Source organism: Garra rufa, chromosome 5 (assembly GCF_049309525.1).
Source record: "Garra rufa chromosome 5, GarRuf1.0, whole genome shotgun sequence".
NCBI lineage: Eukaryota > Metazoa > Chordata > Actinopteri > Cypriniformes > Cyprinidae > Garra > Garra rufa.
This window is the reverse complement of record NC_133365.1, coordinates 42,660,857-42,675,644: the sequence shown is the minus strand read 5'-3', so window position 1 is coordinate 42,675,644 and position 14,788 is coordinate 42,660,857. Positions and strand designations below refer to the sequence as shown.

The 14,788-nt window shown below is 34.5% G+C and overlaps 2 protein-coding genes across 2 annotated transcripts; both read left to right on the top strand.

The window, feature by feature from the left end:
• Positions 1-3,238: 3,238 nt before the first annotated feature.
• LOC141335706 (chemerin-like receptor 1) lies at positions 3,239-6,027 on the top strand. Its single transcript, XM_073841238.1, has 2 exons — positions 3,239-3,398; positions 3,965-6,027. Exons 1-2 carry the CDS (start codon positions 3,378-3,380, stop codon positions 4,949-4,951), a joined length of 1,008 nt encoding a protein of 335 aa, XP_073697339.1. The 5' UTR covers positions 3,239-3,377; the 3' UTR covers positions 4,952-6,027.
• A 5,768-nt stretch (positions 6,028-11,795) lies between these two features.
• LOC141334368 (chemerin-like receptor 1) lies at positions 11,796-12,764 on the top strand. The gene has a single exon (XM_073839423.1). It carries the CDS (start codon positions 11,807-11,809, stop codon positions 12,716-12,718), a length of 912 nt encoding a protein of 303 aa, XP_073695524.1. The 5' UTR covers positions 11,796-11,806; the 3' UTR covers positions 12,719-12,764.
• The last annotated feature ends 2,024 nt before the right edge of the window (positions 12,765-14,788 follow it).

Sequence of the window (14,788 nt, the reverse complement as noted above, 5' to 3'; positions counted from 1 at the left end):
CAGTTTAATATCCAGAGATTTTATTTTGCGCAAGTCGTGATTATTTGAGAAGGCTAAATTGATCAAACATAGGTTATGATCGACTCGCTGGTCGTTTTGAAAATCAAAAACTAACATTTAACGAACAAAAAAATGCTCCAAACGCTTTTCTAAATTAACTTAAAATAATAACGAAACGAAATATTATATAATCTCTTTGTCATTGCATACAGAACTGAACTATTTATGCATGCTTCGCGTTGCGGCTGCGCTTGTGAGAGTGCTTGAAGTCGCCGCAACTCAAGAGGTGGAGGGGTTGAGACTGAGAGCGTATTCTACATTACACATCATAGAAGTTTATTATATTTATTTCTAATATTGTGTTTTGTCAATGTCCGTGTTAATTTATAAAATAAAATTATTATTCTAAAAAACTCCACTCTTGCTGGTTGGGGGGGCCAATGGGGTGGCCAGTGTCATTGTAGGGGTGGCCGCGGCCCCCCCTGGCCCCCCCTTGGAGGCGCCACTGTTGGAGAGAAGGTAAAAAGCAATACAAAACAAATAATTTGCAGGTTATGTTGTCATTCCTTTGCTCTCAAACTGAATGCAATGTAATAAGAGGCCTTAATTAATAATAACATTTACAGTGAAGCATGCATCTAACTCTGGGTGAAAAGCTTATAATAAAATCGCCAAAATTCGTCTACGTGTTAAGAATGAGTATAATTTCCAAAGCTGTAAAAGGTTATTTAAAAATAAAGCATTCATTATAATAAACAGTTTACTGTCTTAATGTCTCCATTTTTTTTAGTCTACAAATTAAAATAATAATTACAATTATTAGTATTATTTACGTGAGCATTACTGTCACAGACATAAGAACCCTGCACAGGCCTCAAATCTATAGGCCCTAGATGCTGGCCCGAGTTTATCAGAATTCAGTAATATGGGCCCCAATCCGACCAAACCCGTCTTTCCCCCCTCTTCTCACAAAACAGCGTATACTACTGTTTCAGCTATTAAAATAGTCCAGTTTTGTATGTAACGCAAAGTGATTATATTTTGTTTCGTTTTTATTAAGTTAATTTAGAAAAAACATTTGGAGCATTTTTTGGTTCATTAAATATAAGTTTTTGATTTTTAAAGTAACGACCAAGCGGCAAGCGGCAGAGAATGAGTTGATCATATTGTGTTTGATCAATTTTGCCTTCTCAGATAATCACAACTTGCCTAAAATAAATATAGATCTAGGCCTAAAAGAGTTAAAATATAAAACAATGTTAATTTCAACGTTAAAATAATATAAATGTGCGGTATTAGGCACAAATGCAATCTTTTGTGCTGAGAGCCGCTTTGCAGGACATAGAGGAGCCAGCACAATCACTTGCATTTTTGCAGTGGATACAATTTAAAATATTCCGTTATTTTTGCTCATAAAGGTATGAGTAATACATTATTCGGAACTGTAAATGGTCTACTTTTATTTGTGTGCACTCACAATATCAACAAAATGTTGCAAACGGTGCTTGAAACATTGAAAACAAACATGATCCCCTCATGTCATCTCAAGGAGCGCTTCTCAGCAAAACTCAGCGAATTAACTCACAGACAAGATATTTATAGAAAGCTTTAAATTATTACTTAACGAAAGAGAACAAATAAAAAACAAAAACTATTTCATTATGTAGTCTGTAAAGATTAATTTCTCTCTAAAGGCGCGTCCAAAGAGGAAATGGCGATCGGCAACTTCATCCTTGCGAGACACTGACTCAGAAAACACAAGCGTTTTAGCGTTTATTTTACAATAGCCTACTTGCCAATGGGATAAAACACAGGCGGTGAATATAAACACTTTTATATTAGTTTAATGTTGAAATTAATATTGTTTTATACTTGAACACTTTTAGGCCTATAGATTTTATTGTAGGCAAGTCGTGATGATTTGAGAAGGCAAAACTGATCAAACACAAGCTATGATCAACTCAGTCTGCCGCTGGCTGCTTGGTCGTTACTTAAAAAATATATATATATTGAACGAACAATAAAATGCTCTAAATGTTTTTCTAAATTAACTTAATAAAAAAACGAAATGAAGCAACCACTTTGCTGAACTATTTTAATAGCTGAAACAGTATATAAGCTGTTTGCGTCACCGTAAATAAATAATACTACTACTAATAGTAATTATTATTATTATTTTAATTTATAGGCTAATAAATGAGTGCACTTAAGACAGTAAAATGTTTCTAATACAATAATTCATGAATGTTTTATTTTTAAATAACCTAGAAATGTGTTTGCGAACTATTCATTCTATGAAGACATATTTTGGTGATTTTATTATAAGCTTTTCACCCAGAGATAGATGCATGCTGTTAATGTTATTATTAAATATATATTATTACATTGCATTCAGTTTGAAAGCAAAATAATTAACATAACCGGTACAGTTTTGTATTGCTTTTTACCTTCTCCTCTCCAAACTCTATAATTTTTCAGAAACGGTTTATAAACTCGACGAATTGCAAAACCTTCGCCATGGATTGATTATTTTTCTCCTGCAGGTGACACAGCGGGCTACGTATGTTTACGCCCGTCTCAAGTGAAAACCTTCAGCGGCAGCAGCGAGCTTCCGGTGTACTAAAACGCGCTTTGTTAAAAAAAAACTCTAATTTTTCGATTTGGTTTTGTTGACTTTTTAATATCTGCATTTGAACGACGTGTAATGAAAACAAAATTGAAAATATGAATGAAATTCGTTTTTGTGTTCTGGAGAAAATGTAAATATTGCATAAACCAATCATTTTTTCGTTTGTTTGTTTTGAAAACAAAAACGATAAAACCAATTATACGTAGGTACACGGACCCAAAATTATCACAATTAAAATAACCAAATACTTCAGTCTATGTGCAATGAATTTATTTAATATGCGAGTTTCACAATTTGAGTTGAATTACCGAAAGTAATTAACTTTTCCATGACATTTACTCAGATGCACCTGTATTTAATTTCACCATTTTTGAGAAAATATACTTTGGCTACAAAGTGTAAACTGAATGTGCACTGGTTCTATTTCACAATGAGAGAGTAAGGGGAGAGTGAGGGACTGCTGGTAAAGCAGATTGAGGCAGCTGTACTTCTGGAGCATCGCACGCGCTGTATGAGGCAACATGAGGGAGGAACTTTGGCGATCGGCCCACCTAGAATGTCCCGGCGCTCCCGATGGACAGTACATTCCTGGATGTGTCAGTCGACAGTCTCAGTTCTCAGAAATTTGTTTCCATCTTACAGACGAATTATAGGTGTTAAAATATTTGGCTAATAGCTCTGTCTGCACTTATCAGCAAACAAGCCATCAGCCGAAGTCAATTTCTGAAGCATTGCAAACGGCACTTTGATGCTTAGGCTACTTTGTAAGGTAAGTTATCTTAGATGTCACCGGAACCAATGCATCAAGGATAATGTGTGTATTTGATCATATAGTGAACCACTTGTTTTCAGTTCAATTTTAGAAACAGAGAGCAGCAAAATAATTAAGTCTTTAATTCTATGCTGCAATATAATTAGATACTTTGCAAATGTATTATTGCAACCACGTTTATAGGTGGTAGATATCAGATAGGCTTATAATACAAAAGGAGAAACATTACACCCTCCTCACTTAAAAACTTAGCAGTTATCAGTTTTACTTAAAGTTGTACTTAGAATTCCAATTCGAAAAACGTTTTTAATTAGCCACTGGTTAACTCTGGAACACAGCATCAAATGGAAACATTTATGTTTAAAATTGTACACAGTTTCTTTAAAACAAAACAAAACAAAAAACTAAGTTTTGCTGAAAACAGCGTTGTAATCCTAAAAAGCAGTTGAATCAGAGACTTTTTGTACTGACTGTGTGGTAATAGTCACCAAAATCATTTTCAGAAATATGCAAAATGACTTCACTTTAAATATATTTGGATAAATTGCTTGTTTTTGTTACAGATCTCTGCTTCTTATTCAGTTATAATGGATGAACTGGATTCAATATATGATTATGGTGATGTGTTAGAAGAAATAGTCAGTCACACAAAAAATAAATCTCATGTGGACTTACATCCTCAGCACTGCAGGGAAGCAGCATGTGTAATCACAGTGATCTTTAATGTGATCATATTCCTTCTTGGCATCACTGGAAATGGCGCAGTGATCTGGATTACTGGGTTTAAGATGAAGAAGTCAGTGAACACCACCTGGTACCTGAGTCTGGCCTTGTCTGACTTTATTTTCTGCGCTACTCTCCCTTTCACCATTGACTACATAGTAAAGAAAAGCTGGATTTTTGGACTCTTCATGTGCAAGTTCACTGCTTTTGTAATGACCCTCAATATGTACAGCAGCATTTTCATCCTAGTCATCATTAGTGTGGATCGCTGCATCACTGTCAAGTTTCCCGTCTGGGCCCAGAATCAGCGCACTGTACAGAAGGCGTCTTTAGTTGTTGTGTTGGCTTGGTTTGTGTCTTCTTTGCTCAGTATTCCACATGCCAAATTCAGAGACATTACTAATGCAACAACAGTCAAATGTTATAACAACTATGAAGGTCACCACAAAACCGTTGTGTTCATCCGCCTTACTTTTGGGTTTTTGATTCCATTCCTGACCATTTTTATCTGTTACTCCATCTTGATCTGTACACTTAGAGCAAACCAAATGTCCAAATTCACCAAGCCCTACAAGATCATGACATTACTGATCGCAGCCTTTTTCATCTGTTGGTTGCCATTTCAAATAGTTTCTGTTTTAGAGGTGGACAGACATGAGCAAGAGCACGACCATGTCTTTCACACAGCCCTACAAGTATCTGCTTTACTTGCGTGTGCAAACAGCTTTCTAAACCCGTTCCTTTATGCAATTATGGCCAAGGACTCAACAAAGAAATGCTATTCCTTTCTTTCGAAGATTGAAAGCACCATTGATGAGGAGACCTAAAGTGCTTTCAAGGCAACTTCAATTAACCATTCTAACACTGTAAAAAATTTTCCTGTTAAAAAACAGTAAAGAACTGGCAGCACGGTTGCCAGCAAGGCACTGTAAAATTAACAGTGTTTAACTGTTAATTAAAATTACAGTTGCATACTGTTTATTAAAAAACAGTTAATAACTGGCAGCACGGTTGCCAGCAAGTAACTGTAAAATAAACTGTGACTTGCTGTTGGTGAAATTTACAGTTATAGACTGTTTTTGCAACAACAGCATAATGCTGTTTCTAAATTCAAAGTATATATACATACATATCATTAAAAAAAATCTGATTTAATAGATCGCCTCTAGCAGTCTTACTACAAAACACCATGTTTTATTACAGTGTATAAGTGTACCCTTTGAACCAGTCACTTTTGACTTGAAATGTAACAGAACAAAAGCAGCTTTAAAGTATTGTTTTAAAACATTTCTTGGTTTATTAACCTTTAAAATAACTTTCTTGGAAAAAAGCTGAGATAACAGTAAAGAAAATAAAAGAAATTCCAGCTATTTGTGGAGAAGAATTGGAGATATCAGAAATACACTTAAATTATTCCCCAAATCTCAACAATTATTACCTGTATTACAATAAATGTACATTTTAGCTTTATAAATGATAAATCAGTTGGTTTAACACGTTTTAACAATTCTTAACAAGTTTAACAAGTCTTCAACAAATTTTACATAAGTCATACAGGCTGTCCCACAAATGAACTCTGGACACAGAGAATAAATAAAAAACTTAAAGAACAACTGAGTAAATGTTGTTGAAAAAATGTGTGAATGAATAAGAGTGTGCGTGCGTGCGTGCGATTTATGTGATATGAGTTTGCGTGAGATGTGGATGTGTGTGATGCATGTGTAATGTGAGTGTGTGCATGTGTGTGTGTGAGATGAGCGTGGGATGTTTATGTTTTCTGTGGTGTGTTATACTCATATAAAGTCCCACTCAAAATCCATCAACTTTTTCAGGAGACTGGAGACGCGTGAATTCACAGTTTTCTTCTTATGCATTACTTTCCCTGTCTACTTCAACATGACTCCTCCAGCCTTGGTGCCATTTTCTGCAAAACAAATGTGTGTGTTTAGAATTAGTGTGGAAAGGAAAATAGATTACTCCTTAGTAATTTTAATATAATTTATATAATATATAAAAGTTTCATATATCAAGAACACTTTGCTTTACATTGTCAGGAAAGGAAATTCTCTTAACAAGCTGGTCCTGGCTGAATCTGCTTCCTTTTAAGGTTTCCACCAAACTTCACTGCTGATGGACATTTTATTTCCTTCACAATCACTTATGGCTACTTAATAGGACTTAAATATTTGATAGGAAATTCATCTATTTGATTCTAGATTCCCTGTTTATTAGGGCCAAGCGTTTAAATGAAACACATTTTCTGTAAAGTTGCCTCAAATCTATAGGCTATGTATTGTAATAAGAGAAGTACAAATAAAATCTGAAGTAAATTGAATGTATGCATCAAAGTATCTAACCTTTAGATAAATTCCAGAGTGCATGAAGCTTAAGCTTGGTACTGCAGATTGAAATTGTAGTAAGCAGGGAAAAGAGCTGCAAGCCCTGACAGAAAAGATGGTTGGATGCCCTCACAAAATAAGCACTCCTCAAGGCTGATCATCCAGTGCTGAATACAGCTTCCTTGTGTTTCACCTGAACCTTTAAAAAGAAAAACACATTTCAGCATTGACATAACATTAATTTGACAAAATAAAAGAAATTATTTTATTTTTGTGCTAATTACACATTCATTCAAGGCAAGCTAAATAGTACAGATTACAGAGGACAGACCTTTTAAGTGTAAATGTGTATACATTTTGTATTGTGAAATTATGTTGCTTAAATTTTATAATTTTATTTCACACACACACACACACACACACACACACACACACACACACACACACACACACACACACACACACACACACACACACACACACACACACACACACACACACACACACACACACACACACACACAAATACTAACTCTCAATGTCCTTTTAAACTTTTTTAAAATTTTCACAATCCATTAATTACTAAGCCAGTGTTGTGCTAAGGCTCTTTAGGTTCTTTTTCAGACAACACAAGAAATTATATTAAGAAAAAACAAAAACATCGGCTCTCACTCTCATCCATGTTATGGCAGTGAATAGTGATCAGTGTCAAGCTTTAAGGAAGCAAAAGTTATCACAGAATGAGCCCATGGGACACATGGGTTGTATATTCCAAGTGCTTTGGATGTATACAAAATGTTTTGGTGAAAAACGAGCTAAAAGGTAGTGTTTTATTAAAAATATATATATATATATATATCATATTGTCTTTTGATCTGCTGTGCACAACTGCACATGCAGGAGATTTCTATATGTTGTGTGTCATACTGATCTGTTAATTATGATTTCTTACTAGTGAATTTTGTTGTTATTTTGGGGGTAAACTGTGGCTCTAATAGTGTCTCATGATCACACAGTAAAGCACAGACCACCAAAAGCCAATGTCAGGATTTCCATTAAATAATCAATTTTAATTATATTTTAAAATTAAATTGTTTATCAAATATGAACACAATGGTCACACAGGACTATTCTGTGACACTTATGCATTTTTTTTTTACTTGATGCCAGTTGCTAGCCACTGCTTCTATTTTGAAAAAACAACAACAACAACAACGGCATACGACATTTAAACAACACTGAGGTGACTAAATAATGTGTGATGAAATATCCCTTTAACATTTTGTTGAAATAACAGTAAAAATAGTGCTAATAATAATTTATTATTATTGATGTTGTTTATTTATTTATTTATTTATTTATTTAATGTAGGGTAATATTAACCATCCAAAGCAAAAAGAGATTCTGCTATAAAGTACATACCAAGGAGTATACTGTAAGCTGAGGAGCTGCAGGTAGCGTGAGTGTCCATTCTACATCAGCAGCAGTGGAAGGTGCCTAGGACACAGACGCAATTGTATAGAAATGAGGACAAAATAAACAATCAACAATGCCTTGTATGTATTATAGTTTAAATCTTTGTCACTACTAAACTACAAAAACTACAAAAAAACAACAACAACAAAACCTTGGATTCATGCAAAAAATGTAACCAGAATGAAAACAAAACAAGCACAACAGTATTACAAAAAAATCGACCTCAAAGATATGTACACATTAGAACACGCTTACCCAAACTTGCAATCACAAAGTTTTTTATTTGTATTTTTTTTCTGTCTGGAGGTTTCACTGATTACAGAAAAGCAAGCTAGCGAACAACAACCTTTCTTTTCAGCGCGCTACAAAGTCATCAATGTGATTTCAATGCAACAGTGTTTGGAAAATCAAAAACTGCGGATGAATTATCGAATTATTGAATGAAACAAACCTTGTAATTGATGATACAATCGAATCAGAAATTCACTCCACAATGTCGCATCTGGCGAGTTTATCACTGAAAAGAGCAAATAAAAGATAATTTCACTTCCAATATCCACACTATAGGTTAGTTTCTGTAGCAATTGTAATGTATTTTGTCTATAATATCGTGCAAAACTCACCAATTAACAGGATGAAGAAGGATGAAAGTCCCCGTGTGCTGACAGCAGTTTACAAAAATACTGGATAGTAATGTTTTATTTCCTTCAACTAATAAATACAGCAAAATGCCGTTATATTTTCTCTACGTCATTTTACAAAAACAAAAAAACAGTAATGTCCTGTTTTTGAACTTAGCAGGATTATCCTGTTGAAATTCTGCCGTAAATTAACAGCAATTTCTAAGAGTGAAGGATGATTAAAATTATTTCTCTTAATTCTCTTCCAAGTGTGATTTGAGAATCCTGTAGAAACAATTTAGCATTAACAAGTATTAACATTGTTTTGTCTGTTGCATGTTTAAGTTTTGAAATTTGCAAGTATTCTACAAGTAAAAAAAAGAAGATAAAAAGCCAGTTGAAAACTCAAGAAAAAATACATGTAAATAGAGGTACAACAAAAATTACTTTGCAAGACATTGTTTGTTAAAATGCTATTATATGCCAGAATTCTATGATAGCTATTAAGTATTTACTGTTTTTATCTTAATGAATACATATGCATGCATTAAACATAATTTTGGCAAGATCTGTTTGTTGTCATGCTCCACATCTCTCTTTTTGTTTTGCTAAAATATAATAATAAAAAATCATTGTTCTAACCATTATGTTTCTTTAAGTGCTGGTCACTGTCTTAATTATTTAATATGCATATAAATAAAATCCATACACAATACATTCAGAACATTACTTGTTTTTGATATGGTAAACTTTATGTGGTACTTCTTATCTTACAATATTTATTGCTTTTAAGCATTACAAAAATATATTTACATGTATTTGGTGCTTTATTTCATATTCATAGATTTATAGAGCTGAAAAAGCACTTCCTAACACAAAATGAGTCAGATGCAGGGTTGCAGACTGCAACTCAAATCTAAGCCAGTAGTTTAAAACCAAGTCACCCTGGCATCCATATATTTTTTCTGTGTGATTTTGACAAATGAACAGTCAAAAAGATCAACAAAACAGTCTTGAATTCGGTTTTGAGTTAGTCGCTGAATTCAGACCGCTCAATTAGTTGCAATTTGCAACCTTCACCTCTGACTATTTACAGCAGCAGTGGTTCATTTTTATAACCACTGAGTAAAACAGATTAGCTAGTGTTTCAAAATAAATCCTACCAAATTTGACATGTATGCCTTACTCTCAGTCGATATGACCATATCAACAAAGACACTTCATTTAGCTCTGGGCACTGGCCACTCAAATGCTGCCCCTTAATCTGCACATTTCCACCCACAGCGCCACCATTCTGTTTTCATAAGCGATAACGGTGTACCAGTTCTAACACCATGTCAAAAGTTTGAGCAAAGCATGCTAACTGTTCTGTTGTTGTCTGCACTGGTGAGTACAGAACACTATTTAGAGTCTCAGCCTCAGAGAAGACAAGAGAGCAGTGGATTTAACTATTTATTTATTTAAGGTTGATGTGATTTGGAAGTGGTAAAAATGTGCTTGGAAAAAATTATGACCAGAATATCAATGTACTTAATAATTATGCATGCACTGTACCCTAGAAAGGGGATTAGTGACTGAGCTGGAACACAGCTATCCTCCAAGGGTCTTAAATAAAGATTTCCAAGCCACAGAGAGTGGCTATCTACTTAAAACCCTAACAGGGGAGACAGCAGTCTAGGCAAGGGCTCAAGGAGACCACCACTTAAACACCTTAACAAGGGGAGCAGCCTCCAAGCTGGACAAGGATTCCATGCTTATTTGAGAAAGCTTGTGCCAAGGAAAACCCAACCTAGTCATAGAAGCCAGACTAGACCACAGCTGCCCTCAGACTGCAATATTCCAGTAAATTTGAGCTGGAGCATAACTATTGTTGTTACCTCTGAACATAATTCGCTCACACATCATTCATCCTTAAACTCTGAGGACTAGTGTCGCCAGGCCAATCACCATTAATACAAGCTGGATTGTGATTATGCTGCATTGAAGTACGAGGTAAACACCATCAAGTCATTTTCGTCAGAGCAAGATGGCGATGTAGCCTACTTTCTATTAATTACTACACACTACACAAAATACAGCAAGAACTTTTCTTCTAGAAAATAAAGAATAAAGAATGTGAACCAGAGTTGTGCTTTTCTAGGTTTTAATGGACAAAAAGAGGAGAAAATACTTTAGCAGGCAGATAAATCTCATAACATCTGACACTGTTAACATGTGACAGCTTGTTTATGCAGGTGCAAGTCTCTTTTTTTAGAACCACAAACTTACATGCTTATTTTCAAAACCTTTACAAACAAGAGTTTAAACATGGTTACATTTAGAATATAAAACGTTTCCAAATGTGGTTCTGTTACAACATCAATCTGACCGGAGAGGTACTGTTTACACCTCTGGATTTTGTCCAGAACCAAATCTCAAATGGAAGCTGACGAAAACAAATGTGCTTCACGAAAAGGCTTGAATATAAAGTGCCCTGTGTTTTACTTTCATATTCAGCACATCGCTCTCACAGATTTCTGTTTTTCTTTACTCTGCTCGTTTGCTGCCAAAGGTAAGAACATTTTGCACAAAGTATGCAGGAAGCAAAGCATTTGAACTACATTAAGAGATTTTGGAGAAAATTCAAGATCTTTTCTGTAAGATTTATTATTATTATTTTTTTTAATGCAGTTTTGCAGATTGCTGTTTTTTGCACTCTAATTGTGCACTCTAATTCTGGTAATGTTTTTTAGGTTTGTTTTGGAGATTCATTTTTTATTCAGAATTTTAAGACTTGAATTACTACAGTTTTCCAGAGTTTGTTATTGTCTTACTAATAAGTATCTAATGTTTTGCACTGATTATAATGTAAGGTATTTAAATGTGTTCATCACTGACGACAGTGTCAGATTTCACTGACTTTAACACAAGAACTCTCTAATATAAGATGTTTATGCTTTAAGATGTGGTCAGGATTTTTTAAATAACGTAAATCTTTCATGTTTTTTTTTTTTTTACAGCATATTTCATTTACATTAATATTAAGCAATACAAGTCTTAAAACCTGCGGTTCCCTTTAAGGATAATATTCTATTCAGTGTCCAGAAAGGGGCAGGTTAATGTGTAATGTGTTGTGACCAAAAAATAAATAAATAAAAATAAATGAATAGAACACATCCCTTCATGGGCTGTGTATTATTCACAGTCAAAATAATAATTCATATTGTTTTGTTTTAGGTTTTACAAAATGTCCAGAGAAGACAATGCCATGGACTATGATTTCATTACAGAATTATCCGATAATTCAACCAAGCAGTACCAACAAGAGATGAGGATTATTTACTTAATAACATATTCTATTGTCCTCATCCTCGGTGTCACCCTCAACTTCATCGTCATTGTCATCAGCTGCCTGAAAAACAAGAATTCTTCAAAGTTTGCCATTTGGATTATGGCGTTGGCTGCAACACACTTAGTCTGCAGTGCATCTACTGTTTTTCAGCTCCTGTATGCTTACAATAATTTTGAATGGATTTACGGAAGTGCAAGCTGCAAATTGTCATCCTATATCGTCTACGGCAGTATGTTCTCCACAGCAGCCATGCTGAGTCTCTGGAGCATTAGTTTTACTTTTTCAAAAAGCAAGTGCACAAAAAATTGGAAGAATTTCAACATCATTCTGATTTTACTCTCCTGGACTATTGCAGCAGTCTTGGGTTGTCCTTCACTGTTTTCCAGAGAGATCAGAGAATCTCAGTGCATTGATGATTATGACTGGGACAAATCGAGAACAACTCAAGATGGCATTGCAAGGCTGAAGGCAGTCGTTGTCATGCGATTTCTCATTGGGGTTCTCGTGCCAGCTTTGACAATGTTTCTCAGCTGTTTTACATCAGCTAATAGAAACTGTAAATATTGCAAGAAGCAGGCACAGATCATCTGTGCTATAAAGATTGTCTACTTTGTGTTTTGGGGCCCTCAGATTGTCTTAACCATGATTCAAGCCACTGTAAACGACAGCCTGGGTCCAAATACATTGAAATATGGACTTCCTGCAGCTACTGTACTGGCCACAAGTCACTCTTTTATCAACCCCATCATCTATCTGTTATTGGGATGCAGCATTAAAATGAATTGGATGGTGCATGACCCAGATCAATGCAGAATGGCGGTTTATTAGTGGATAACACCAATTCAGGCCCCCAATTCAAATCCCAAATGAGCCTAGAGGTCTCACTTTGTGAGCTGAGTTTTTCCATAAGTGAATTGGAGACACTAACTTTTCTGTGAAGTGAAAGAGAGTGAGAGTTTACCTTATAATGGACTTGTCATCCGTCCAGTGTTTCCTCCACTCGTTGCCTGAGAGACACTGGGATAGGCTTCAGCATTCCTGCGGCCCCACAGAGGATAAGCAGTTTAAGAATTGACCAAGATGACAACAATGAACTGATTCTCTTTGGAAAATGCTGCACACAAATTGTACACAGGCACCGAGGGTTGATGTAGCAAGTCTAAAATACATAAACAGGTAAATATACAGCACATCCACAAAAATTCATGCCAACAATTTCTGTATTCAAACTGAAAAGAAGACCATTTCTTTTATCTCCTAATCCAAACTCTCAAAACTAAGATTATTTTTAAAATTGGCCCTGTACGGTCTAACCTTATGCTCTGGTTTAAGTTATCCTGTTGTATATCCTGTTGTTATCCTGTTATCCTGTTGTATTTTTTATTGGGTAATTGTAATATTGTTGCTGTGTTGTCATAATACTGTAATGTTTCATTTAATGTAAATTTAAGAATGTGTTGTTTATATGTTACATGTTTGTAAGTTTGTAATTTGGTTACAGTGTGAATATAATACAAATGTATATATTTTAATGTATTATGTTTTTACAAAAACTACAACCAGGAAGCATGACCATATTAGCACGGTTATCTCATGATAATTCGTATGCATTTTACATAAAATGTGGTTCTACAAAACGTACATTTACTTGCGTTTTTCCAGACACTAAAACGTACAATACTGACGTATTTACAGCATCTAAAGGTACAAATACTTATGTATTTTTAGCATTTTAACGTACAATACTGATGTTTTGACTACATAAAAACGAATCCTTATGAATATTGAAATCGCAGAATTAATTTCATTATTATTGCTGTTTTTAGCTGTCATACTAACGGCCTTGTTTTCCATTGCATTATTAAGTAGTTTAAATAGTTTAATCGTTTACTTAATATGAAATCATAACATTTAATTCTGTTCTGTGTGATTTCTGTTGCCAGCTCGTTTCCAAGAATAGGTCTACATAATGTTAAACAAGACTACACTTTAAACCCTTAAAATGCATAACATTTCTGCAATCGTTTAGCCATTCGTTTAATATTAACTTTGTTTGCCTTAGTTGGACACAAAGGGCGTTTTCTTTTACAAGCTGTGACTATAAATAGAACCATAAAATACACCGAACACGCATCATAATTACAAAATGAAACAATGGGCGAATTCCAAACGGAAGTGAGCATCCCTATGCCCTACTCCCTTCGAAGGGCAGATCACTTCAAACAAACCTACTGTATTTCGCCAGAGGGTACTGCGGCTACAAAGGCATCGTCATTTGGATTACTTTTTGGTACAGCTGTTGAAATTTTTGCAATAAATAAATGATTGTGATTGCACTTTTCTGTCTGTCATGTTTTCTTTATTACTGTGCTGAGAGAGTTAACGTTTGGTTTAGAGGTAAGAGTGGGATTAGCGACTATAAAAAATATTGTTATGCTATATTGTTACTAAAATGGTAATTTCCCTACATATTTTGTTCAGTTACGTTTTATATTCTTTTATATTCGCTAAAAATGGGTAGGTTTAGGTTTGGGGGTAGGTTAAGGGGGTTACAAATCTAAATCGCGTATTAATAAAATTATAAAAATGCATATTTGCTATAAAATGGGTAGGTTTACGTTTGGGGGTAGGTTAAGTGGGCTAAAAATCTACATTGCTTATTAATAAAATGATAAAAATGCATATTTGCTATAAAATGGGTAGGTTTAGGTTTGGGGGTAGGTTAAGGGGGCTAAAATTCTACATTGCTTATTAATAAAATGATAAAAAGGCATTGATACGAATAATAACAAAATAAAAGAAACGTAAATATTTTACGTTTTTTAGCTAAAAATACGTACCTATTTTTACGTTTTAAGTGTTGAAAAACGTCTAAATTGTACGTTTTAGCATCAATAA